The 27,752-nt window shown below is 47.2% G+C and overlaps 1 protein-coding gene across 2 annotated transcripts; it reads right to left on the bottom strand.

Moving 5' to 3' along the window:
• Positions 1 to 672: 672 nt before the first annotated feature.
• LOC105473093 (glial cell derived neurotrophic factor) lies at positions 673 to 27,302 on the bottom strand. 2 transcript variants are annotated; one of them, XM_011726722.3, is made up of 3 exons: positions 26,750 to 27,302; positions 21,903 to 22,079; positions 673 to 3,231 (listed from the first exon to the last, which is right to left on the bottom strand). In XM_011726722.3, exons 2-3 carry the CDS (start codon positions 22,051 to 22,053, stop codon positions 2,747 to 2,749), a joined length of 636 nt encoding a protein of 211 aa, XP_011725024.1. In that variant the 5' UTR covers positions 22,054 to 22,079; positions 26,750 to 27,302; the 3' UTR covers positions 673 to 2,746. The 2 variants fall into 2 exon arrangements, with proteins under 2 accessions (XP_011725024.1, XP_011725027.1); XM_011726725.3 differs by having other exon boundaries at positions 21,981 to 22,079; positions 26,750 to 26,952.
• Between the last annotated feature and the right edge of the window lie 450 nt (positions 27,303 to 27,752).

The following is a 27,752-nucleotide window of genomic DNA, read 5'->3' as shown; positions in this document are numbered from 1 at the left end:
CCTGCTTGTGGTGTGTAGGTGATGCCGGGAACGAGCTGTCAACACCCATTGGATACTACAGCTTTTTTTGGGCAGGGACTCTCCATGGGGAGCTGGTGTGGGTGTGGGGCAGTCACTGAGGTTGAAGCCTGGGAACAGTGGCCATCGCACCTGCCAGGGTTCTCTGAATGGGACAGATGCCCCTGGGGCCACATCCAAATTGCACTCCATGAATGACTGGATGGCTGGAGTTTGTCACTGTTTTGAGCAGTCTGAATTCTCAGCAAGATCCCAAGAGAAGGTGAGAGAGAAGGCCTTTCCTCCATTTCCCAGGCAGGCAAGGGGAGCAGAAAAGACAGAGAAGGGCAGAACTGTGAAGAATTTGGGTATTTTCAGGGAAGGGGATGGGATATCTGGTAACTGCTGCTTCTTGTTACTTTGTAAAACTGACATGATTATTTGATGGAGGCCAGTATTTCATTTAATTGCTAAATCTGTCATAGTTTTATGACTAATAGCCATTAAAGTAGTAACAGATTATCTCCTTGATGAAAATCCCTTTTATGAAATGTGCAACAAGCTCTAATATAAGGCCTAGTGTGTCATACGTGTGTTGGCTGCCTGACAAATTCACAATCTAGGGCATGGAGGGGGTGGCTGTTCCCACCCAATGCTTCCTCCCATTCCAACCTCTTTCTGTTTTTTTTTTTTTTTTTTTTTGAGACCGGGTACTGCACTGTCACTTAGGCTGGAGTGCAGTGGCATGATCAGAACTCACTGCAGCCTCGACCTACTGGACTCAAGTGATCCTCCTTCCTCAGCCCCGAGTAGCTGGGACCACAGGCGTGCACCATCACGCCTGGCTAATTTTTAAAGTTTCCGTAGAGACAGGGTCTCCCTATGTTGCCCAAGCTGGTCTCAAACTCCTGGGTTCAAGAGATCCTCCCACCTTGGCTTTCCAAAGTGTTGGGATTATGGGTGTGAGCCGCTGCACTGGCCCTGATCGCCTTCATTTAAAGGCAGCACACTCTTAAGTATGAGGCTCTGTGTGTGGCTGTGGCTGGCCCAGACGTGGCTTCCTCAGCACCCTTCTCAGCCATCTGCTCCCCAGAGAACTGTCAGGTGTTTGGGTATATAGCAGCAGCAGCTGTTGACCCCCCGGTGACAGCCCAGGAGTTGTACAGGACCTGGTAGACCCTACCTCTGGAAGCCCCCTGTGTCTCCCATGCTGCACTGGGCAGCCGGCATATTCTCGGGAGGGCCGTGGGTGAGCAGGGATGGAGGGAGTCTATAAAATGGTAGCTACCTGACAGCATTGTTGACATTACTTTTAGGTCAACATTAAATCCAGGACTACCTGTTAAAAGGAACTGAACCTTTTCTATATATGGTTATGCATAGTATAGCTAGGTATACATGGAGGGGACTAAGAGCTTAAATACAACAGGAAGTGGAGCCCACAACATTTCTGTTTAGCGATGGAGCAAGGAAGAAATAAAATCAAGCGCCGGTGGTCTCTGCACGCTGCTCCAGGAAAGGGGGCTTGCCTGAGACGCTCCACAAATAAAAATTGGGGAAAATGCTGAAATCTGGGGAAAATTAATGAGACATTTTCTTAAATAGGTAAAGTAAGTGATTTTTGCCTAGCAAAAAACTTTTTAATACTTTGAAAAGCATGGACCCTTGTTCCCAATTCGAATTTCCTTTTGTCACCTTTCTTTACATTTTGCGAGCACATATACTTTGGCACCTTTGAAAAGAAACTTTAATAAATAAGGGAAAAAAGAGAAACTCATTAGTGAACGGTAATAAATAACAATAACTTAAATCTCAATAAATATCTTCTCTATATTTCTGTATCTGAAACAGATGCATTGCATCGAGTAGCTTCTCTAGTCACTGGTGACCACGCATCAATGGAGCTGGGTATGTAACATCTGTCTCTCTGTAAACCAACAGGCCCGAGGTGCTCTCCCTGCCCGGGGGCAGTTGGGGGCCTTCCCCAATTCTCTCCTACAAGAATGCTGGCGAAAACCATAACTCGTTTCCTGTTTCCAAGGACATAAAGGAAATGCCTTCAGGTTTGTGTTTAATCATGAGCACAGCCTTTTTGGTTCCTAGCCAACTTCTTCCCACCCCACACACGATGATGGAAATCCACCACCAACTGTTGGCAAAAATGCTGGTTGTAGTAAACCTCGGGCCTCGACTTTCAAATGCAAAGGTGATTATCTCTTGTATCTTTGCTTTTTTTTTTTCCCTCTCCTTTCCAGGGTATGTCTCCACTGAGTGACAGAAAAATAAACCTCTTACTTTCAGCAGTAAAACGTAATGACAAGGAACAACACCAGGATCCCTGTTTCCCTGGTGTCTTCAGACACATGAAAACAAATCACAGGAGATACACTGGTTTGGTTCAAGTGCATCCGCAGCCGCGCCGGTGATCAGTGACAGTGGACCGTATCAGCTGAAACGGTGGCAACAGCCAACCAGGAACATCAGCCCTGAGCTTCTAGTGACATCGGCTGCCATCCTGGAGAATCCAGAGGGCTGTTTTCTCTCTCTCCTGTCCAGTTGTCTGTAGCTCGATCTCCCTCTACCAGGCTCCCATGATGGCTGCCTTCCTCCTCCTCCTCTTCTTCTTCCTCCTCCTCCTCCGCTTCCTTGGTCCTCATCTTCCATTCTGGGCAAACATTTCCTGGGAACCTTGGTCCCTTTCTTTGCACTGTAGCAGGAATGCAATACACAGCAGTCTCTGGAGCCGGAGTCAGATACATCCACACCTTTTAGCGGAATGCTTTCTTAGAATATGGTAAACCAGGTTATCATCTAAAAACGACAGGTCATCATCAAAGGCGGTGGGTCTGCAACATGCCTGCCCTACTTTGTCACTCACCAGCCTTCTATTTCTGGATAAGTTTTTTAATATTTTGTCATATGTTGTCTCAGCTGCATCGCAAGAGCCGCTGCAGTACCTAAAAATCAGTTCCTCCTTGGTTTCGTAGCCCAAACCCAAGTCAGTGACATTTAAATGTATTGCAGTTAAGACACAACCCCGGTTTTTGCCCCTCTGGCCTCTCCGACCTTTTCCTTTGGAATTCTCTGGGTTGGCAGCTGCAGCCTGCCGATTCCGCTCTCTTCTAGGAAGCACTGCCATTTGTTTATCTGGTGACCTTTTCAGTCTTTTAATGGTGGCTTGAATAAAATCCATGACATCATCAAACTGATCAGGATAATCCTCTGGCATATTTGCTGTTCAACAAGAAAAGAGAAAATGGCACATGAGACAAAATGATCGTTTCAAGCCATCTTCAAGATCAAAGTGCCCCCCTAAAGTCAGCAAAAATTGGACCCACAGCAAAACTATCAGTTGATTAAGCTACGGGACCATTGTAATCCCCAAGAACAGAGGCAAAAATGCACAGAAGAAAGATGATTTAGTTGGAAGAGGAGACTACCATGGTGGTGACACACTTCCTCGAAGAAAAATCCTTAGAAGCGTAGTTTTCATTTGAATAACATCCACCATTTTTAACAAGTCCATACAGAGCTCGCTGTGAGCTGGCCAATCCTCTGGGGCATTTTTCCTGCCTAGTCACACAACCTAGAGTAGTGGTTCTCAAATGTGAGTGTGCAGGAAAATACCCTGGATATTGACTAGAATGCAGATTCTTGGCCTTACCCTTGAAGACAATGAGTCAGTTGGTCTGGGGAGGGGCCAAGGAATCTGCACTTCTAACAAGCCCCAAGGAATTCTAATGTCAAAGATCCACGCACCAAACTTTGAGAGACACCATCTTACAGGGTGAAAAAAGTGAGGTCTTCCAATATGGCTACCTTTATCTGGAGTACTGAGTGCTCTTCCCTGAAACTTGCTTTGATTCTGTGTGGCTGAGTGGGACAAGAACCATTCTGACAGAACAAATGAAGAGCTCAGGAATGCAACTACAGTTTAAAACTTCCTTAAAAATCATTAAGGAACAGGAAAACAATTTACATTTTACTAACAAAGAGACTAATTTACTGCTTCCTTTGAACAGCATGACTTTAACAAAAAAGTCCAGTGATAGAGTAAAATGGCATTTATGTATCAAAGCAATAAATGAAATGAGATGCTGTTTGTGGATAGAAGCAGCCCTGCCCCCAAGGGTGAGGTCCGGCCTCAGCTGCAGGTTGTCACATGGCTCCCACGGTCTGGCTGCAAGCAGGACAAGAGGCTCATTAGGGAGATCACATGGAGGAAGGATGCGGGGACACTAAGATGTCTGAGACCTTTGGTGAAAGTATGAATCAGCAGTTTCTCGGTGCTTTCTGCCGGATTTCAGCGTTTGCTTTGGCGGATCAAGTAAGAAGAGAAAAGTAACTAATGGAACAATGTAATAAATTTCTAAACAGGGGAAATACAATTCAAACACCTATTTCTTAGGTATTAGGCCTTTTACGTCTCCCTCACCTCATTTTTCAGGTCATTTATTATGTTTAGGATTATAAGTGGCTTAAAGAAATATACCACAGAAGAGCTGTCAGCAAGAGTAAATGTTTTTTGCCAAGATTGTGTTAAAGCATAGAAAGATTACATTATGTCTAACCCATGTCAAATTGTTTTGTCATAAACCTAACCTATTTAATTGTTAAAATATCAGGTATCCCTTCCTATAGAACAAAATCTAGCAAAGGCAACTTAACCACGTATGTGTGTAGTGTGTGTGTGTGTGTGTGTGTGTGTGTAATATGTAAAACATACGATATATGACAATGAAGAGACTGGTGACTGGAAGCCATAGAATGCCCGGTTGCTCTCTGAAATTTGGCATTGGCTGGATCGGCTGCACAGAAGTCACAGAGCTGTTTCCACACTGGCTGAAGTCCTGTCACCTCTTGCCTGGATAACTGCAGTGGCCCCTGAACTGGGCTCCCTCATTCTACCCTTACCCACCTGCGATCTATTGTCTACCCAGCCCCCAGAGAGATACTGTAAACGCAGAACATAACCCCCTCTGCTCAAAACCTTCCAGTGGCTCTCCATTACTCTTGGAGAAAAAGCCCAAATCCACACTGGCTCTAAAGGCCCTACCTGACCTGGCTGCCCCTCTCCTCCAGCCTTTACTACGTAACTCTGACCTCCTTTCCTGTTTCTCCTCTTCCTCCCTCCCATCTAGCTACCCTGGCTTCCTTACCATTCCCCAAACACGGGGCTCAGTGTCAGCACCACTGGCCTTTTGGGCTGGGTCATCTTCATTGTGGGAGACTGTCCTGTGCACTGTACGATGTTTGGCAGCATCCCTGGCCTCCACCCAGCAGAGGCCTGATATGGTTTGGTTGTGTCCCCAGCCAAATCTCATCTTGAATTTTAGCTCCCATAATCCCCACATGTCATGGGAGGGGGCCTGGTGGGAGGTAATTGAATCGTGGGGGCAGGTTTTTCCTGTGCTATTCTGGTACTAGTCAATAAGTCTCATGAGATTTGATGGTCTTATGAAGTGCAGTTCCCCTGCCTGCCCATGCTTTCTTGCCTGCCGCCATGTCAAAATGTGACTTTGCTCCTCCTTTGCCTTCTGCCATGACTGTGAGGCCTCCCCAGCCTTGTGGAACTGTAAGTCCATTAAATCTCTTTCCTTTATAAATTACCCAGTCTCAGGTATTTCTTCATAGCAGTAAGAAAATGGACTAAAACAAGGCTTGTAGCATCCCCCATCCTAGTCATGACAGACCAAGGTCATGACTGGATATTGCAAATGTCCCCTAGGGGCAACACCATCCCTTGAGAACTACAGCTCAAACAGTCAGGAACTCAGGGCCTTTGTGCTGGCTGTCCCCTCTCCACCTGGTCCCTTGGCCTATAGAGCAATTTGTATTTTACCTGCAATATACGTAGGCAAAGAATATCAGATTACATGTCTCCCACCCTGTGGCCACTCCCACATCTCCTTCAAGTCTTTGCTCAAATGTCACTGTCCATGAGTCCCACCTGACCTCCCTGTTTAAAACAAGATTCCTCCCCAACCCCTAATCCAGATACCCCTGCCCTGTGCCTCCCCCTCCACCATAATTCTAGATACATTCTAACACACCATCTAACTGATTTCTTAGGGTTGTTATTTATAGTCTGTCTTCTCTAAAAGAATGTCAACTCCAAGAGGCAGGAACTCTGTCCTGCTTATTCACTGATGGATCTCCAGGTGCTTGAGTAGGCTGTGGAGGCCTCTGGTAACTGCTGGCTGAATGAGTCGGGTCATTTTACTAGGGGGAAAGAGAGTTCTTTTATTTTATTTTATTTTTTTGAGACGGAGTCTCGCTCTGTTGCCCAGGCTGGGGTGCAGTGGCCGGATCTCAGCTCACTGCAAGCTCCACCTCCCGGGTTCACGCCATTCTCCTGCCTCAGCCTCCCGAGTAGCTGGGACTACAGGCGCCCGCCACCTCGCCCGGCTAGTTTTTTGTTAAAAGAGAGTTCTTAATTTTTCAAGGGGACACTGGGACTTCAGCTGAAAACTGCATCATTATGAAATGAAATGCTCCAAAATAAGCCCACATTACTCAGGAAAGCCACTCTGCCATGAGTGGCACAGTCATTGCCCACCAGAGAGCTCCAAACTGCCTTTCCTCCGCAGCTTTCTGCAGCTTCGCAGCAGCATTAATTCTCAGCGCCCACCTCCCCTGGGTCTCCCAAAGCTCTCTGCTCCCTGAGTAATGCTTTTTTAAGGGGGCCCGGGAGAGCGCTCTTTTCTTTCTCTCTTTCTCTCTTTCTCTCTTTCCCTCTTTCCCTCTTTCTTTTCTCTCTCTCTTTCCCTCTTTCTTTTCTCTCTCTCTTTCTCTCTTTCTTTCTTTTGAGACAGAGTTTTGCTCTTGTTGCCCAGGCTGGAGTGCAATGGCATGGTCTCGGCTCACTGCAACCTCCAATTCCTAGGTTCAAGCGATTCTCCTGCCTTGGCCTCCCACGTAGCTGCAATTACAGGTGCCCACCACCACACCTGGCTAATTTTTGTATGTTTAGTAGAAATGGGATTTCACCATGTTGGCCAGGCTGGTCTTGAACTCCTGACCTCAGGTGATTCATCCGCCTCAGCCTCCCAAAGTGCTGGGATTACAGGTGTGAGCCACTGTGCCCGGCCAAGAGTGCTCTTAATTTGTCCTTTCCTTTGTACTGCTTTCTCACTGAACTTCCTTTAGGAAGTGTTCTTTCAAAAGAAAACAAAACAAAACAACAACTTTAAATCACTTTGACAGAAACAATTGACTTAAAAAAAAAAAAATGAGCTGTTTTAGCTATTGGTGATTTCTTTCAACAATAAGCTAGTAAAGAGGAAATAAATACAGATGTGCCCAGTTTAAAAAAAAACATGCTTCTATATAAATTGGAACTTATAAAACAGATATATTAGGAGTGACTAATCAAAATACAGAAGAGTCTTCAAATTTAAAAAAAAGAGACTCTGTTTTACAAAAGGACTCACATTATAGGCTCCTTTCAAGAATTCTAAATAGGTCATTAACATTAATAGGCATATAGAAAGTTAAGTTCAATTAACAATTAACTGAAGATTAATCAGAAATGAGGGTAAAACATTACTAAAATTTTAATATAAGCTAATGGGAAAACATTAGAGTCACAGAAGTTAAAATTATGCTGGTTTAGAGACTCATTAATCTATATGTTACATAATTTGTATTACTAGAGTTATAGTAATAAGGATTTGAAGCAGCGCTTATAGTGTTTTTTCTTAGCCCTCAATACTTGGAAGATCTTGAAAAACATTTTTCCTCCTTTTTTAAGATATTTTGACTGCATGGCTTTGTCACAGGCTTTGTTTGCCAGGTAAAATACAGAAAGCCTGATTTGAATTTCAGGTAAAGAGTGAATACACGTCATAGCAAATTTGTCCAAACCCGTGGTATGTACAGCACCAAGAGTGAACCACAATGTCAACTATGGACTTTGAGAGATATTGATGTGTCAATGTAGGTTAATCAGTTATAATAAATGTACCATTCTGGTGGGAGATGTTGACAATGGAGGAGGCTATGCATGTGTAGGGGTAGGGAGTATATGGGAACTCTCCGCCTTCCTTTCAATTTTGCTGTGAACCTAAAACTGCTCTAAAAAATAAAGTCTATAATTTATTTTTTTAAACAAAAGGCTTCCTGGCGTGTGGCTAATGAAAACTCCTTCCTTTGATGGAAAGTCTCCTTCACACTTTGTTGCTAATGTGGAAATATTATTTAAGCCCCAAGTTCAGGCCATAGGCAACTCTTATTAAGCTGAAGTTTGGTTTTCCTTCATATTCATGAAAAATAGAACAAACAACAAATATTTATGCTGAAAAATTTACATGGATATGAATTCTGGAAGCCAGGAAAGGGCAACATTGTATTTTTCAAACCACAGGGCAAATAGGCCTGCCTGTTCCAACTAAATGAGTTCATTCTTAGAGCCAGCCTCAATTTATTGATGCAAGGCACTTGGGGACATTAGGAGCCATACTCCTCTGCAGAGGGTGCTGGGCAGCCTCACTGAGCCTGTCCTCAACTCTTCTGCAGAGGCCTCTCACCCAGCCCAGACAAGAAACTCCTGGTGATAAGCTGAGATGCCCACAGCTGCCTCTATTTTCCAGGAATTCACTGAGCTGAGGGAAAAGAAGAGGAGTCTGAGTTTGGATTCATTCCCTAAATTAAGACTTACTGGCGCATCTCTGTCTTCATCCTATAATAGCCTTGGCAGAATGTCAGATACGCAAATGACCCTCATTTATTAACTTTAATTGTGAGATACTTGCAAACCACAAAAGAGGAGCATCATTAAAAAAACAATAGGTCATATCTTTGCTCATTTCCCAGACCTGCTTGGAGGATATATCTTGGAAAACATGTCCATCTAAAAGACAAAGTTTTTGGAAATCCAAAATGCTCAAATGCATTTAAGCTATCCTTCAGAGTGCAACCAAATATTTTGGTATTATTCTATTGAAAATATTTTAATTTTGATGTGTTCTTTGTATAAATAGTGTTACTTAAACAAATGAAACCTTGTACTGGGGCACCACTCTGGGAACAAACAGTTCATGGCAAGGACTTTGCTGCCCTCGATTGTGGGGGAAAAAATAGTAATGCCACCTCAGGAACAAAGGACTGAGATAGTGACTATTTTGTAAAGTCAACTGCGTTTTAATAGGAACAAGGCTGAGGGCTCCAAGTCCTCCCTGTAATAGCTGAACTCAAAATTACATAATCTAAAACATTACATTGGTTAAGCTGGCAATAGTGGACAAAGTCTTTTCCTAAAATGCCATATTTGTCTAAAAACAGTACAGGTTAACCATAGTTTAATCAAAGGGTCATTTTAATACTTGTAGCTGGTTGTCCCCTCCTCAGCTTGGCCAGGCAGGGAGTCTAAGCTGACTTTCATTCTAAGTCATCCTAAGTCCCCAACCTGTGGGCCGGAGAGGGAGGTGGCACAAAGTTGTCTATGAGGGACAAAGTGGTGAGAACACAACTCCTTATCCAGAGGGTGGAGGAAAGGTCTTTGAGGCTCAGAGGGACCCAGGAGAGAGGGGGCTTGACCTCAGTACCCACAGTGGTCCTGTCCAGGAGGAGAGGTCTTCCAAGGCCAGGCTTGAGATCTGCAGGAGCCGGGCTTGGCTGATGCAGGGGCCCCAGAGAGAAGGCTCAGGGGTTTCTTGCTGTGGGGAGAACAGCTTTGCCACTTCACTATAAAGTGTCCAGCTTCTGTGCCTGGAAGGGTGAGGGCTAAAGAGGCTCATAGGGGTGAGCTGCTGCCTGAGCCAAGGCCACACAAGTGAGAGATACATCAGGAACCAGTGCCAGATGGTAGGGCCCAGTTTTGGGATGGGGCAGGAAGCTGAGGATGATGCCATAGGATGCTGCACCTGTGGCTGTCGAGGTGCAGTGCCATCCATCCTGACATGTAGAGCTTCCTATGAAAGGCTGTCTTCAGACAGGAGGAAAATGGAAAACCCCCTAATGGTGGGAGACATTGAATCTGGTATTCTTTGCCTACCTATATTGCAGGTAAGATGCAAATTGCTCTACAGGCCAAGCGTCTGAAAAATATACAGATCTCTCTCTGTCTATAAACACATACACATACACATGCATGCATACATATATATCTACACACAGAGGCACACACATACATATATGAAAAGAAAAGATCAACTGAAAATTGATGTAACTTCTCAAGAAGAGTCCCAACAAATGTCATTGTTTTGGAATAAGTTATTTTTCTCTTTCTATATGATACAAACATGATTTTCTTTCACTAATATTGGAATATCATTACAAGAATTACATGGCTGAGTTTAACCTTAAAACTTCTTGCATTACAAAATTTCATCAGGCTATAACTTAGATAAGGGCTTCCTTGAAGCACTTAAAAAACATTACCAATATAAAGGTGGAATACTGCCTACTTTCACACAACATTAACTTTAAACCTGACAACCTCCCTTCAAGGCTAAATTGAATCCTATCTCCACTTTACAGCTCGGGAAGCTGAGGCTCAGAGAAGACAAATATTTGGTGAAGGCCACAGGACTAACAAATGTGGACTTGGTGGTTCAGTTTCAAAGTTCAAACTTATTATCTTTTCATTTTAAAGTAAAAAACTCTACTATCACTGAGCACTTCAAGTCTTGTGGCAGATGGGAATTTCCTCTGAGACAAGAGCAAGACATGCTGGTTTCACCTGTACACATTTACCAAAGTCAGCACAGGAGGTGAGAAACACACTTTCTGTTGAAAAATTCAGTATGAACGCTAAGTAGATCCTAACGTTAGGCTGCCATGGGCCACAGAATACAGTAAATTGTCTCCAAAAAAGGAAAAGCCATGCCACTCAGGGGCATCTCTCCCATGTCCTGCTTCTTGCATATCACGCTAAGGCAGCTCTGGCGATTTCCCAGTTAAAACCGGAAAAGCCGCAGCCAGCAAGGCAGCAGATCCAGACAGAGAGGCCCCATCTCCGGAAGCTCCTCCAACTCACGCTGGCACCAAATGACCAGGCTCTTGCTGCAGAGCTGGAGAGAACAGAGGCCCGGATTCCAGTCCCGGGTCAGTCCCTGACCAGCCGCGTGACCTTGGAAGAGTCGCTTAACCCTTCTGAGGTCAACTCAATGCTCTCTGGGGCCCTTTCCAGCTCCACAGTGCTAAAGTGTGGAGAGTCTAAGTCTTGGCTGGAACACGCGGCCAGACACGGGTTTTTCAGTCACCTCTGCCAGGGAGAAGACCACCTCTGGCTGACACTCCAGCAGCGTTCAGCTCAGCCAGTACCCTCGGGGCCCCAGGAACCCCCACAGGTGGTATTTCAGAACTCTGCAGTGCTCGACCTCTTCTACCTCTTGGCTCAATGTCTCGGCTACATTTGAAATGATCGTCATCAATCTTCTCTTAAATCATCAAGTCATCTTCCTGTGCCCTATTTAAGAGAGGTAGAAGATGTGTAGAAAGGACCCTGTATCTGCATCTGAAAGCATCCAGATTCTACTGCGAGGCATTCTTAAACGTCAGTTTCCATCTGTAAAAATACAGATGGGCCCCCTGACCCCTGAGAGGACACACTACAGCCACACGCTACAACTCCTTCAGTCCCCATCACCCAAAAGTCAAACACTCAAATAACCATTTTCTTCGAACCCCAGTTTTATTCATTTCTGTTTTTGCCGCTTCAAGTATGCTTAGGTCATGCCCGGCTTATGACTCCAAGGCTAGAATTGCCCACTGCAAGTGGCACAAAATAGATCAGGAGAGCCAGTCAGCTTGTCCTTGAAGCTGACCTATGGGCTGTCAACTCTTGTTCTTATTTGACCTTCAGGAACCTCTAAAATGTGCAGCCCATGAGAATGGACTCTAACTGTGAGTTCATGAGAATGTTCCAGTTCTCTGAAAAACTTCTGTAAAGTTTTGTCATCTGCTCCTATTTCAAAGTGATGTCTTTGCCACTTATTTGAACTACTTTTTTAAAAAGGCCCATAGATCAGTAAGCACTGAATGCTGATGCATCTTACATTATGTAATGACCTTCCGTGCTTTCCTATTTTGGACACGGAATTCATCTAGTGTTTGATAGACCGTCCTGATCATAGGCTGCTGTTGGGTTAACTTTCAGGAGTGTCCACAGCATCTATTTTCCTGAAAACAATTACCAGCTGAGGCAAGTTACTAAGTCATTGTGACCATTTCCAGAGCTACCAGTGCATTCTCTTCAGGACCAGTGGTTTGTTGACGGAAAGGCATGACATCAGTTTATTTGAAGAGTATTTGCGTTGTAAAAACACCAGTGTTTTGTTGTTTTAAGAAAGCATTTCTGGATTCTCTCAAGGCAGAAGAAAAAGACCAACCAGAATGCAAAACACCTTAGAATACAGAAAAAGGAGCTGTACTTTGAAAAGCCACTTTGCCCATCAAAATGTCGTCTTATTTACCATCTCCACCCGCTTTGAATGACACTGCACATACTACTTGTACTATATCCTAAACTGTTATCCTACAACTCAACTAGGACAATTTGTAACAAATGGACTGAAAATTACTCCGTGAATATAAACAGCCAGAAAACCCCACTCAGGGAGAGACAGACAGTAAATTCCTTTGTTACTCAGGTTCTGATCACCTTGCTCTGGTTTCTATGTATGTGGTCCGTGCTTTTGTTATAGTTATGCTAATAATTTTACAGTAATACGCATGGTGGCCCTGGGTGGAAAGTGTCCGTTCTTCAGCTTTTAAGTCAGGAAAACACCCAACAGGGTGTTCATTTGTTAGCTAATCCGTGAACACCTGGTGTGAGCTAAAAGCACTTCAGAGTCAGTAATAAACACCCCAAGCTAATGAGCACACACCAGGAGCTCTGCTACTGCCCTTATAAAAAACTTAATGGGGAAGGGTGAGAAAGTTACCCAGTAAAATTAAGTGCACAAAAAGCCACTAGGGCAAATCATGCCTGTGGTGTTCTCAGAGGCAGGGGGTTGTGGGGGTGGTGGAGTCTCTCCTTTCTTCTTTCAGCGAAGCCCTGCCCCCAGCCTGAGAGGCTGCAGGACCCTGCAGGATTCTGCCCTCAGCGTCCCTCAGCTCTTCCCAGGGGACCCACTGAGCAGTGGGTAAAAGGCCTGTAAGGGTCTCAGTGATTTGAACAAGAAGGAGGGACTAAGAGAAGATGAAAGAAATCTTCTTTATCATTTGAATTTGTTTGGTAGATTCCTGTGGTCAGATACAAGGAGGGAATTTCTACCCCCAGCAAGTGAATTTACGGGAATCTCAAAGACTCTTCAGGTAATGAGATATGGTTATCATTCTAAAACAACTTTATTGCCAAACCCATTCCCTGATTTTTTTTCCTTGATGACTTTTCGATGCAGTCAGAAGAGTGACATCTGGGTGTCAGGAAGTGATCTTGTGCAGTGGTGACAAGTGTGAGTGCTGGACTCAGGCTGCCCTGTGTCCAGACCCTGGCTAAGTTGCTAACCCTGTAAGTCTCAATTTCCCCGTCTTTCAAATGGGGCTAGTCACAACTTTACCTTCAGGTCAAAATTAATATGATAACATAAGAAAAGATTTCAGCTCAGTTCCTGGTCCACAGAAAGTATTTCACAAATGGTGCCTCATGTAGGCCAATATGGTTGCTGCATCTGGGACCTTCCTTCAGCAATATTTGCACAGAAGGCAGCAGCGCAAAGCCAACTCTGCGGTCTCTAGACAAAGCAAGATTGCCCAACAGGGGATCCAGACACTGGTCCCTACTTAGTCTAGCGTATTCTACAGAGGAGAGACCTCTGTGCAGGGCCTGAAGCCCCTGGCATGGTGGGTTGTGGGCAGAAACCACAGGCCTGTCTTGGGAGGCTGTGCAAGCTCTTCTGTGCTCCTCAAAATGCCTGACAACTAAACACGCAAATGTCAGCGGACCCCGGAGCCCACGAGGGATATCTTTGTGTCCACTATGGCTTAGAGCAGTGTCTTCAAACTGAGGCACTTGGCCCTCTGGGGGCACATGAAGACTGTCTGCAGTGCCTATGGGTGGTTGAAAGGGAATCCGTGTCCATTTCCTCAATTTCCACACGCGCTGTGTCCTAAAACGTCTGGTCTGCCCTGCAGATGTTCCTGCTGTGGTTCTCCTTGCCCATGTCCCCTTTTCCTATCCCCCTTTGTCCTTACTGAGAGATGGTGTGCTTCTCACCCATCTCGCCATTCTATTGTGGGGCCTGTCCCGGGGATAAACACCTTCAGGTGCCATACAAAGGCATTCATGCATGAATGGCTCCTTGGGACAAACTGATATCGGGTGCCTCCTGATGTGAGGACGCAGCGCCATGAATATGATATTCCAAGGATGTTTACCTAATCATGCGGAAATAATCAGACAGATCCAAACTGAAGGGCAGTCTGGGAAACAGCTGGCAAAAGAGCCCAGAGTTTTCATAAATGTCAATGTCATGTAGAAAAAAAGACTCGTGAATCATTTTAGATTAAAGAAGTATAAAGATACCAGACAGTCAAATGCAATTTATGGTCCTGGGTTTTTTTTTTTTTTAAACAAAACATTAAGGACATAATTGCTACAAGTGGGGACATATGAACACGGACTATCTATTGGATAACAGTATTATATCCATATTAAATTTCCTGAGACTGATAACTGAATTGTGGCTATCTAAGATATTGTCCTTGTTCTTGAAGGTACATACTGAAATATTTAACATTCTGATGTTTGCAACAAATTCTCAAATGGTTCAGAAAAAAACGAGGCAAAATGCTAAAAAAGAGGTTAATCTTATTGAAGGATGTATGGGTGTTCATTGTACTACAACCACTTCCAAAGGGAGATAACTTTGTGAATAAACCAAGAAATCCTGAAGCAAGCTGCTCCATATTTCCTCCTGGTCAGGCCCCTTGGGAAGCCTCAGTGCTTTCTCTGCTTGTCTGACTGTTCACCTATCCATCTCTTTACCTTACAATTGGGATCCAGAAGTGTGACAGTTGTCATGGGGTGTATGTTAACATGTACATTTGAATTGAAAATGAAGTCAGACCTTTCCTGACCAAAAAGCCAATTGATTTGGGCTGATTAGTTTGATCGTTTTCCATGAACTGAATAAGCTACATATACAGGTGCAAAGTTTTGCCAAAAGAATATTTAAAGCATATATTCAGTTCCTGAAAGGGCTAGAAATGACATCTAGTGTAACTATTTAAACCTATGATGAAAAATTTTAGAAAGCTTCAAAGTAGGTAATCGTTTTTCAACATTCTTATTTGCAGGTCTGCAGGCAAAAAAATTTCAGGCAAAAACATATTGTTTTAAAACCATGCTTTTCTGCTTCAATTATGTTATTAAAGTTATGCAAAAGTGGGTTTTGCCTCTACTGAGCTAACCAGTTGTTTCCCAGTGGGGACCTAAGTCTACTTACGCATACTCCTGTTCCCACTGAGGCCCGTCGCTCTGGCACTTGTGCAGTCACGCTAGGTTCCCATGTGGATGCCATCCCCTCGCTGGGCAGAATGGGAGTGATCTAAGAACTAGAGTCTCCCACAAGGCTTCCCGAATGCTGTCTGCCTACCAAGCATTTGTTGCAAAGAGTTAGGGAGCCTTCTCTCATTGCAAAAGGCATCAATATTATAGGAATACTTAGTTAAATTCATGTTTCTCTTCTTAAAACATCCTGATCTGGACTTTGAAGTAGTCATTAGTAATATAGGCTTAAGCCTACCACAGCCCAAATGGAAATTTTAAAAGGGCCTAAAGGAAATTTGATAGTCTCTGCTTTTCCTTTCTCTTTGCTTGCTTAATTTTCCTGAAAATCTGTGTTTCAGGGTTAGTGAGTGCATTTTTAAGCAAGCCAAATGTCTGTATTTTCTTAATCCACTAATATGCACACACAGTCTGTGTAAAGTCAAGAAATATTGGCTTTTGGACCAAAACGCTGAGGTTTAAATTCTGGTTTCACCACTTACTAGGTTTGTAACCTAGAACAACGCTCTAGGTCTCCTTTCTTCACCTGTACAATGGGGATAATAATATCTCCTCTTGTACTGTAGAGCTCAGACTTACTTGATTTCAGGACAAGAACTGTGTTCATGTTCATCATGTGGATAGTTAAAAGGTGCTAGGTCATTAATTTTTATATTAAGTGTTTATTTGCAGCTATTCACTTACTTGGGGCTAGTAGTTTGATTCAATTGTGCCTATGTCTAGAACATTTTAAAAAATAAGAGCACAATACCTCAAAATGAAAGACATGCTTATGGCATAGGCCCCACTCAAAAGCAGTCTGGGTATTTAGGTAACTTCTGCTGCAAGACAGCTTTGAAGCAATACCCCCCTCTGCAGTCACCTGCCTGCCCCATGGGTGCCTCACTGCTATCAAAAACAGAGCAAATACCTTTTCCTGAATTTTATAGTGTCACACGATCTGCGATCACCTATCAAGACATCTTCAATTTCCCACCACTTCTTAGTACCTCTTTCTAGAACTTGGAGACTGGTCTGTCCTCCTCCTTGTTCCACTGTCCCTACCCCACATCATGGTCACAAATTTTCCCATGCTACTCTCTAGTATGGAAGGTCCCCCTTTCCTTTTCCCTTCCTTTCCCAACACCCATCTTTCAAGTACCAGGTCAAATCCTCCCTCTTCCCTGAAGTCATCCCTGCTATGATCCTCAAATCCCAGTGAGCTCACTGCTAGGAATTTTTACCACGCATGCGTACAGCTCACCTAAACCCTACACAATAGACATATCTATCTGACTGACATTCTGTTCACCCATCCAGCCATCTGCCCATCCACCTAGCAATAGTTTACAACTAGATCACCAGCAACTTTATTTACAAATTTAGCCTTTTTGAGACTGCATGGCACCCAGCACATGAAAGATATTTAGTATTTGTTTCCTGACTGAGCTCAAGTGATTAACTAAAAAACAAGTATTTTAATCAAACGAAGGTGCTATGGGTCACGAGTGCTAAATAAACAAAGAACAAAGAGATGTTAGCAGGGGAAAATATCAGGGAGCTTTAATTTTTATATCTGTTGAAGAAGAACCTGTTGAGTACATTGCTTACGCCCTGGGTCAGCCTAAGATCCTAAGACTGGCGAAATCAACTTAAGCCTTAAATAGATGTCTCTAAACAGCAACAGTTTGAAATAGGTTTCCAGACTGGGACCAGAATGAGAATGTTGGTCTCAGATCTCAAGTAAAGAATCAGTGCCTCCTACAAGAGTCTGATGTGCAATTTTTGGATTCCAAGAGACCCTTCCCAAGTGGCAGAGCGCCTTTCCAGCTTAGGTAGTTACTTTGTTAAAGTATTGTCCAGTCATACAGTACCTAAGCAATAAGACACAATAGATACATGGTGCTTGTTTATTCTAAATTCTATATTTCATAACATTAGGTTTGAAAGCTTAACATTTACCCAGTTTGCTGCCCTAGAAGCTTGCTTAGATCTGTAGAGGTGGTCTCACAGTTTACTAAGTTTTTTTGCTAGGGTATGAAACATCTTAAATTAAATATCCAGCTGGGATCATTTACAAAGATACGCTCCATCTCTATACAGGTAGCCTCCAACTCACAACCCTCTTATCACTTACATAGAAAGATCCTACCCTGCCTTGCCTCCCTCCTTCCCATGAGGGAAGAGGTCTCCCTAACACAACCATGGGAGTTTGGTGAGAAAAATTCCACTGGAAATATGTGGGCTTGGAAACTGGGGAAGCGACAGAGCTGTGAAACCTGGGAAGAGTCAGGGGCAGCTGACCCAGGGGCAGAATCCCAGGCAAGCCTGGCCTGCCTACGTGCTGGCCAACCAATAATAGGGCCCAAAATAGCCTGCCCACAAGGCCTGCATTTCTTTCACTCCCCGTACTCTGTTGTGCTGCTGAAATCCCACTATTTAGAGCAGCATCCTGGCAGATGTCGCAGCGGAAGAAGGGAATTCACTGGGTGCCCAAGGAGGGGCCATTGTAAGTAGGAGGGTGGCAAATGACAACTATGATCCCTATTTATGGAGCAGAGGCTTTACAAAGCAATACCCTCACATCAGCCCATGAGACTGGTTTACTATTATGCCTGTTTTACAGGGGAAAAAAACCGAAGCTTAAGGGACGTTAAGTAACAGCTCAATATCTCAGTTAAGTGGCAAGGCTGGGGTCCAAATCCTAGTCTGGTCTGAATGTGTTACCTTGAGCTCTTGCTTGCTGAAACCTCCCTGATTTGTTCTGTGCCCTCCTTTTGCAGATTATAGGATATGGCCCCCAGGGCAGAGACTGTCAGTAATATTGTGAATGACAGTTCAGTTATATTGTGGTTTACATAGGTTTTTGTGGGCTAGCCTGAAAACTTGATAGCTTAATTTAAAAAATTGTTCCCATAGGAAATTTTGTGAACTGCTCTCAAACTGGTAGAATATAATCCCATTATATTATACTAAACTGGGAATTACTTGTGATTACAACTTAACAATGCTCAATGTCATTTTAGTTGGTCTCCAGTCGCACAAAAAATTCAGCCCACCTTACTGGACTGAGGTTCTTTCACGTTAATTTTTTCAAACCACCACACATGGACATTTACTAGAAGGTATGTTCCATGAGGGCAGTGACTTTTGTTTATTAGGTGTATCAAGGTATCCCTAGCACTTAGGACAGTGCCTGGCATAGACAGGCACACATGTAACTATTTGGTGAATGTATATGTGCATTTAGATGCAAATTTTTAAAACCACATGCATTTTATGCTTTTACTTATTAAATACATTTAGAGTTAAGATAGGGAATATGACTATGATGAACTAACCTTCAATAAATTCAAACAACCTTGTGCACCATGGTCTAAGTCATTAGTTCAAGACCTTCCTCCTATACAAAGTATCCTCCCCTTCCCATATAAAGTACATTTCAGTAGTTTGGGGGAAACACTGTTCCCAGCTTCAGACCTGCCTCCTGTGATCATGGAACTGTGGCACATTATATATGAGTTGCTTTGCCTCTTTAGGTTTCAGGACTAGAGGGGTTCCCTTTCAGCTTAAAAATGCTATGACATTTGCAAGTTTCAACTTGCAGATTCCTCATGCCTGCTCTAATTGCCCTTTGGAAACTGGCAAAAAGCAAAATACTGGCAAAAAGCAAAATAAACGAACAAAGACAGCCAAAGAGAAAAGTCTTGGGTAGCCCAAAAGTCAAATCACAAGTCCTTGAGTTTAGACAGGCTAGAAGTTGCTATAGGAAGCAGTCCTGGGCCATTTACTTTACAACCAGCCTCTAGGCAAGCCCATTGGCCAATTATGAATTCTATTCAGTTATCTCACACTGAGGTCATACTAGGAATAGAATTCTGGATGTTTTATTTACATTGGAACCAGCAGAACACATGCAATCTCAAAGGTGAGTGTGCAAACTATATATCCTGGTCCTCCTGTGAAAAGCACAGGATGACTGTTAATGTGGCATGAAAGCTCTTTTGCTCAATCATTAAGTTACAAGTATTTGGATGGAACTAGAGGAATCAGAATTTATGATACTTTCTATTTTTAAATTAAATGTGGTGACTTAATGTTTTTCTACATAAGCCTTAACCAGTTGCACCATGTACAGTGCAGGATATAAATGTCAGCACTGTGACAGGGGCGTGTTGACACTGGTTCAGTGTTCAAAGTCTGCATACTGTCATTATTTTGCCTTCCCTGCACTGACAGCTTGCTACTGAATCAAACATACCTGGAAAGAAGTCAATTTGGCTTAGAATGCAGCTCAGTTTCTCTTTGGGAATGTTTCTTTTTCAGGTTTCCTCTAGGATCGACTAGGTCTTGTCATAGACAAAACACAATGGGGTGTGTTCTGCTGTTCAAATATAAATAGAGTAGTGAGAATCTTGTTCACTGATGGCATAGTGTCAATTTTGGAAAAGGGAAGCAATCCTTCTTCCCCACAACATGCCCTCGCCCCCGCAATCTGTGCTAACTCACTTGCTTTGTGACTATTTGTACCTTATATGAGCCAAAGATTTTCTTGGGTATTATCAAGCTGTAGTGGCTCAAGTCTGCTTGCATGTTAGACTCATCTGGGGAACACCTAAAAACTCAGGTGCCTGGGCCGCACCCCAAACCAAGTAAATCAGAATCTTCTGGGGTGAGACCTAGCATCAGTATTCTTTAAAGTTCCCTAGGTGACTCCAATCTCTTCTTAGGAGACTTCCCAAAGGACTTTAGGAGAAGCATAAAGGCCAAGGGGCAGATCTTATAGCCACTGGCATTGTGGAGTAGAAAGGCCTCTCTTTATGGTATAGTTACAGACTGTTCATTGAGCTCTAAAGTAACTTGCCCGAAAGTCACAGAGTTAGTTGAAAGCAGAGCCAGGAGCCCGAGCCAGAATTAAATGAACCTAGTTAAACAGCGCACTAATAAGGCAATTAAACCTCCATGAATTAATCAGCTTTGTAATCAGGCACAGTCGTTTTTCTCTTGGCAATGTCTGGGTTAGAGAACTATTATCTGCCATTATGTCCCTGTCCCTCTCGTCTAGACTGTTTCAGTGAATGAATAGCCAGTTTTGGAAGACCTGGCACTAAGGGGCATTTTTAAGTTTCTGTTGGAGGAACATTTATATACACTAAATTTGTGATGGAAATAAAAGCCTCTAAAGTAGGTTTATACAGCTAATTGATAGACACTCTTGGAACAGGTACTTTAGTTTCAAAGGATTAACCATGCTCCCTAACTTACTTTTGAAGTCTTAATTTGCCTTTAAAAAAAATCCACTTTCTGTCTTTCTTTGGACTTGTGGAAGAGGTGCTTTTGTTGCTATAATTAAGCATAAAATAAACATATTGCATTTACTGGGTTGTTTCCTAGCCAAGGCCACTGGCTTTGGCGGACTCAGCGCACAGCTGACTATTGCGGGACTACTACTGTGGTTATGACCATAGTAAGTTTCAAGCGCAAAGTAACTAGAGGGATAATTCTGGGGGTGGGGTTAGGGAGGGAAGAGTAGCCAGGGTGGTATCCTAGTTACATACAGCTCATTCCTGCTTTATTTTGGGGTTGTGTGAAATTTTCTATTGCTACCTTTGTTGACATTATGCCTCTGCAATAGCCTCTATCACGTGTAATGTAGCATCTCTCACTTCATGCAACAAGCTTCTGAGGAGGGAGGGAAAAGGAGATCACATCACAGCCGATACGCTCTAATTGACTTGCTTCTAAAACATGTTAACTTTTGAGAGGTAAATCACAGACTTATTTTCTAGTAAGAATAACCTGGGTTTTTTTTCTCAAGAGTTAGCATTGTCACACGTGGAGGGAGCTACAGTCTTTGTCCCTAGTCCCAGCCAGCACTATTTATGGTTAAGTCTTTCTAGAACCGGAACTTTACAGAACAGAGGAACTCTTCTGAACAGATTTGACATTACCCAGACGCTTGTTCTGGAAACGGAGGCCCTTCTGTGTTTTCTCTGCCTCTGGCTTGCTTTTGTGAAAAGTCAGCCTCTCGCCTTGCAGGCGCGGTTTAGGATGAAAGTGCAATAGTTTTCAGAATTAAGCACAGCCAGGCACAGTCACACAGATAAAGGGCTTTAGAATAAAAGAAAAACTGGGAGTGTGTATAGATGAGGAAACAGAAAAGGGGACAGCTGTGTGTGTCGTTTCTGAGGTGGTGGTGCTGGTGGGGAGCATATTTGTTCATCAGAATGTTAAAGGAGCAGCATAAAAATTCCATCCCCTCTGTGCTGGGCAAACCAGCGCGTGTCACTTTCAGGCAAGGCGTGTGGGAAACAGTGGGCAGCCAGGCACCCCGGGGGCTTCAGCACCCGCACCCCTTGCCCACGGGTCGGTAGGCCACACAGTCATCGGGCTGGCTTGGGGTACGTGCCAGCGGGTGGGGGTGCGAGGGGGTCCGCCGGCGGCCCCCCCGCGGGGAGGGAACGGTTCTTACAGTCACTGCTCAGCGCGAAGGGCGCGCGGCGGCGGCCGAGGGAGCGGTCTTCGGCGGGCGCCTCGGGAGGCCTCTTACCGGCGGGCAGCGGGAAGGCGGACGCGGTGTGGAGCAGCACCAGGCAGACAGCCACGACATCCCATAACTTCATCTTAAAGTCCCGTCCGGCGGCGGCACCTGCGCGGGCAGGCGGGAGGTGGGGGAGAGAACCGCAGAATAGCACGTTAAGCCTGGGCTCCCCGCGGGTCCCTGCGCCCCTCTCCAACCTCATCACCGCCCTCCTCCGGCACGGCTGCAGGCCAGCGGCTTCCCGGGCACTCCTGCCCTCCTTGCAAGTCCCCAGTTCGCTTCTCCCTTCTCAGTGCGCCCCAGGAGCAGCTCGCACTCCTGGTTCAGGTTGCAGTTGCCCTTCTTCACCACCCGGTCTTAGGGGTCACCCAGAGTTTCAAGCAGGGCTGCTGTCCCTCCAGTTAACCCCCACCACGATTCCTGTCCGGTGCCCTCTACTGGTGCGCAAAATCCCCCATTCCTGGGGGGCAATCAGGTAGTTCCCACCCTGCGTCCTCCACTCCAACCAGAGACCTCCCTTTCTTGTCCCGGTAGCTCCTATAGGCCCCGGAACCAGTCCTCTGCCCAAGCAGTGACCGGTCTTTCTCTTTGGGAATAAAATCAAGCGCACTCCCCTGCCTCGGGTCCCGACCGGGCTGCTGGCTACTCGAGGATAGGCTCGGGGGTACCACTCACCCGGCCTGCCACCCACGCCTCATTTTCCCCATCTAAATAGGTATTCTGTTGCCAGAGCAAGAAGTTAGCGGGGACTTGGAGACTTTTGGCCAGTATGGGATATCTGGGTTAAGTTACTTAACTTCCCGAAGCACTGATTCGATTTAAAAATATTCGTCCCACCTCTTAAGGTTATGAACATTAAATTACGCATGAAAAGCGCTAGCGGAACATGTAGTAAGAGCTCAATAAATGCTTTACCATTGCTGTTAGGCAAAGACTGCATTGCAGTCTTGAAAGTTTTAATCCTCCGTAGTATACCCGAAAACCCTTTCTTGATTGGATTTTTGCACCTTTGAGAGATGAGATTCTGCCCGTAATCCCTTCCCCTCCCAGAGGGGTCGCTGGTTCCCCGCGCCCCCATCACGCCTGGACGACTGTACCCAGTCTCCGACGCTTTGGAGGTGCTCTGGCATTGGAAGGCCTAGACAGTGGTATGGCGCAGAGTAGGGGGTTCAGCTCTTTTCAGTCCGAGGTGGGCTCTGTTTGGCTTCTCAATCCTCACACCCCTACAAAGGAGGGCCACGCAGCTGAGGGTGGGTGAGAAAAGGGGGCTGTAAATTCGGGGGAGAGTTCCAACCAATGAGACGGGAAAGAACCGAGGCATCTTGGGGCACAGTGTTATCCAGTGCTTTCCTAATCCCAGGGTTCCAGTCTCCAGGGGACTAGTGACCTAGAGAGAAACTCCTCAAGTGGAATCTGCGAAATTCATGCAGTCGATTATCCTCTCCCCTCGACCCGCTCCATAAAACGGATTCTTAGGAAAAACTCGATTTTTATTTTTTTCCCATGCGGGAGGGAAATGTAGAAACTAGGTAAATGCAAAAACCTCTGTGCCTTTCCTAGCCATTAGTTCACAGGCACCCCCGTCTCCATTCCAGGGTTCCAGTCCTCATCTCTACCCGGAACCCCAGCCCCTGTCCCGGTGTAGGCAACCCGGGGAAGCCTTTAATTCGGCCGCCACCTCCCACCTCTGCAGAGACGAATGCATTTTTCATCCCCTGAGCGTCTGTTTGTTCGCTATACAGCTGTTGGGCTCGAGAGGGTGTAGGGACTAGAAACTCCTAGTGACCTGCAGCACCCAGCACCTCTTGCCTCGTGGGCTGGTTTGCAAACTCCGGAAAAACTAGGTTCCGGGTCGCGACGCGCAAACACAGGAAAACTGCACCAGGCCGTGCAAAATGAGCCCAGAAAGGTACTTTGGCAGCTAGGACCTGAGGAACGCGAGCCGTCCCCCCGCCCCCATCCCCTCGCCGGTGCCAGCTCCCGGGTGCGTGCGAAATGGCTGGCGGTCAGACCGCAGGAGCATGGAGGCGCGGGGTTAATGCGCCATTCCAAATCGCGGTGCCCGCCAGCAGGAAGCCACAGAGGCACCAGATTTCCCCTCCGTCTTAAGAGGGTTTTCCCTTTTTTCCTGCCTGGCCGACGGAGGGCTTTTTAAATTGGACGTGGAGATCCTCAATTAGAAGTGTGGCGAAGTTGGCAAAAGACTACACAGTGGAAAACTCCCCGCCTAGCCAGAGGAGGCTCCCGGCTGCGGTTCCCGCCCTCGGCCGAGCGCCGCCAGCTCCCCGATCGAGCTCCCCCTCTTCCCCCCGGACAGGGAGGGCGCATTCTTCCCTCTGAGCGCCGCCGGGACCGGCTCCAGTCCGAGCGGCTCTTTAGTTCCCGGTATTTGCTGGGCGGGGGAAAACGGGGGAGGTTCTGGGGACTCGGCACACGGCGTCTACTAGGACGTGTTTCTCAGAGTCTGTGTGGACTCCACCCCTCGGCTTCTCAGTTTGTCTCTCTATCGCTTTCCCAGAACACATCTACATCTGCCCGACGCGTTTCTCCTCAACCACGGGCCTTTGCCCGCGGTGCGAACTGCTTCACGCGCCGCCACGTGCCAGAACCAAGCTCTGCTCCTGAAGTGATGGGGGCTCTGCTCTGCCAGGTAATCCCGCACCGTTTTTCGTGCCTGGCAGGCTGGTCCCCTTCTGGGTCCGGGACCACCACGCTCCGGCAGGGCAAAAGCAGCAGGCTGCGGGCGCCGGCACCTGGTGGGTCCCCGGGCCTGGGGAGGCAAGGACGCCCAGGAAAGCCACAGAAGTGCTCCCAGAAGCAGCCGCTCGCTGCGAGGCATTTCTGAGTTCCCCGCAGCAGGGGGCACCAGAAACCGTCTGAGCCGTGTCACGCCCACGCGGCCCGGAGGCTGTGTTATCATTTTAGTTATAAAACCGGAGAACCATCACTCCCTCTACAAGCCTCCCGAAATCCTATTAGCCCCGGGACCTGTGAAGGTCCTTACCGGCATCTCTGCTTTTCAGGCTCCCACCCCTCGATTCTCGCTGGTTTTCCTCTCCCCACTTCACCTGAGCGGGTTTCTTGGCAACCTGCTTTTAGACCATCCCCCACCCCTTCCCCGCGTCACCGTGACAGCTTCGCAGGAGGCAGCGCTCCCGCCGTCAGTGCCCCCGCACCTTCTTGTGCCTGGCAGGCTGGGAGGTTTGTTTGGGCTTTGCCTTCAAGATCCAGGTCTCAGAGAGAGAAAGAGGAGGCGGTGGGGCGGGGAGACGGGTTTGCTATAAACTCGAGTTTTTTTTTTTTTTTTGGCGTGGGGAGGTAGAGACAGAAATTGCTGGAAGATCTATTGCTTTTCTTAACATGCTTCGCGTCCTTGACTGACAGAGGACTTAGTCTCCCCTTAATCCCCCATAACTGCGGGGCCCAAGATGAGGGAGGGAAAAAGAATTTGGGACACTTCTCTCAGGCCAACTGGGAAGGGGGTCTGACTGTTTAAAATGCCAGTTCCAGGTCCGAGAGCGCCCGAATTGCTAGCAGGAGAGGGCTAGGGACACGGCGGACTTCCCAGAGATCGGACACTTGTTGCTTGTTGAAAAGGCGCCACCTTCCCTGCCAAAGCGAAGGCGCAGCGAAACAGTAAGGGTTTGGTCGAGGCCGACTTTGACGGCTTTGCGGGACCGGGTGCGTGAGAGAGGTTGGAAGAAACATCTCTTCCTTGAAATACCTAAGCATATATTCCAAATACTGAGCAAGAGTCGAGCGCGTTCTAACATCGCAGCAGGGGCCGGAAGAGTTGCCTTTGTCCCCGCCTATGAGCAAAAGTGTTGCGAGCTCACGGATGGGTAAGCCTCCGGAGGCGCGCACATCAGTCCTGGCGGCTGATTCTACCAAAGCCGAAACTAGCTGGGAGCCAGGAGGCTGGCGGGAACCCGCGAAAGTCCATTTCCAGCCCGAAGAGGGTTGGTTTTTCTTGGTTGGGGCAGGAAACAAACCACCAGCGCGGAATTAGCCTCGAGATGGTGTAAAGTAGTGGCAGTGGTGGTGGGGTGTTATTGGAAGGCGACACAGAGTACAGGAGAAAAAGGAGTCATTAAAATAATAACCTCAGTGGCCTAGTGGAGTCTCAAGAATATGTTCGAGACTGAGATTTGACTCCAGTACTGCCAAGAAAGCCCCTCTCCTAACCTCGACGGGGATGGGTAGTTGGGGTGGAGGGCGTTAGGAACGTGCAGGCAGCCGGGTGAGGAATGTAACTTTGCCAGACCTCACCCGGAGGAGGTGAGCCCTCCATTTTTAGGTTCTCAACACCTTTGCAGCAGCCCCTCCCCGGGCCTGCGCTTTGCCTTGGAACAGATCAAAACAAGCTCAATAGTAAGTTGCACCCTTGGCAATGATAGTATCTCTGCACGTCCAGAGAGGATACTTTAGACGGCGGTGGGTTCGAAGATGACCCAAGCCCTGAATCGTTCTGTGACCTGACGGAAGAGCGCCTCGCCGAGTCCGGGAAGGAAACTGCCTCTCTTGGGCATTCGGGGTCCAGGGGCATCTGGGGCTCCAGAGATCTTTGCCCACGTGGAAAGGGCAACATGCTCCTCCGAAAGGCCGGCCTCTCTCCGGTTCTACTTTTCTCTCTCCTCGCATAGCTTAGCCTCCCTCTAGTCTTTCCACTTTCTACTCTCAGACGCACCCCTCTGACTAGGGCACCCTTCAGCCAGCCGCACCCGCCCGCTACGCAGGCACCACCCGCTCCCTCCTCCCCGGCCCGCTCCCTCACTTACCTCGGATCGGGTCTCCGCAGACCCCAGGTTGGACATTAACTCCAGGTGCCCCAAGTCCCAGCCAGGAGACCCATCCGGGCTGATGGCTGGAGCGCGGAGCCCCGCCCAACAGGTCAGGGGCAAGAGTTCGCAATCCTGGGGTCGCGCGGGGCAGCAAGAGCGCCCTGGAGGCGGCAGCCAAGACTCCAGCCGCGGCCGCCGCGAACAGCGCTAGGGCTGCCGACAACTCTCTCGCCTGCCCCCCGCACCCCCAGAAGCCGAGGTCCGAGCAGCCGCCGCTGCTTTGGGTGGGGGGGAGGTGACAGGGCTGCGCGCGCCGCGCTCTTGGCTGGGGCTGCGCGGGCCCGGGGCGCTGCGGGCTGCTCAGCTGCAGCTGCGGCGCTCTGCGCCTCCTCTGGGCGCACTGCCTGGGAGCACAAGACGGGCTTGTCTGATGCTGCCGCGGGAGCTGAGGTCTTGCCTGGAGATCCGAATGAGACACCACGTCAACCGGCGCGGGGAGTCCCGTGAAGACATGAGGGCGCCAGGAGCGCAGGCTGGTCTTCTAGAGCCGGGGCTGGGGGGCCGGGAGCCGGGGTGGGGGAGGGGAGGCGCAGGGCCCCCGGGAGGGAGGGGTCGGGAGGCGTTGGCTGGGCCGGGCTGTGGGGGAGGAGAGGCGAGCAGCAAGGAGGCGCTGGAGTTCCCGAGGCGGGGGTCCGGGGTGCGAGTGGGCTACGCGAGGCGCCCCTCCCTGGGCTGCAGGGAGAGCGCTGAGAGCGTGGAGACGCCGCGGGGCTTGCGCCTTCTCCTCCGGGTGGATCAAAAATCGGCAGGAATGTGTGCCGCTCTGCGCGGGCCGGCCGAAGGGGGCAATCCGAACTTGACCGCTGCGCCCGCGCCGGGCTTCGCCCCCGCGCGCCGCACTGGGAGGGAGGCGCTTTGCCGGTGCAGCGCCGCGCCGGGCTTTCCTCGCGCCTGTCGAAGGCCGGCCTTCCCGCTCGGTTGTCTAGTCCTCTCGCTTCTC

The sequence above is a fragment of the Macaca nemestrina genome, chromosome 6, assembly GCF_043159975.1.
Source record: "Macaca nemestrina isolate mMacNem1 chromosome 6, mMacNem.hap1, whole genome shotgun sequence".
Classification (NCBI taxonomy): Eukaryota; Metazoa; Chordata; class Mammalia; order Primates; family Cercopithecidae; genus Macaca; species Macaca nemestrina.
Note: the sequence above shows the minus strand (reverse complement) of the source record. Positions and strands in the feature narration are given on the sequence as shown.

What these genes read in the sequence shown, in the direction of transcription:
- LOC105473093 (XM_011726722.3), bottom strand. Translation starts at nt 22,053, where the DNA reads ATGAAGTTATGGGATGTCGTGGCTGTCTGCCTGGTGCTGCTCCACACC. An exon ending in CTTCGCGCTGAGCAGTGACT is followed by an intron (nt 3,232 to 21,902) that starts GTAAGAACCGTT and finishes CTTGTTGAACAG; the next exon opens with CAAATATGCCAGAGGATTAT.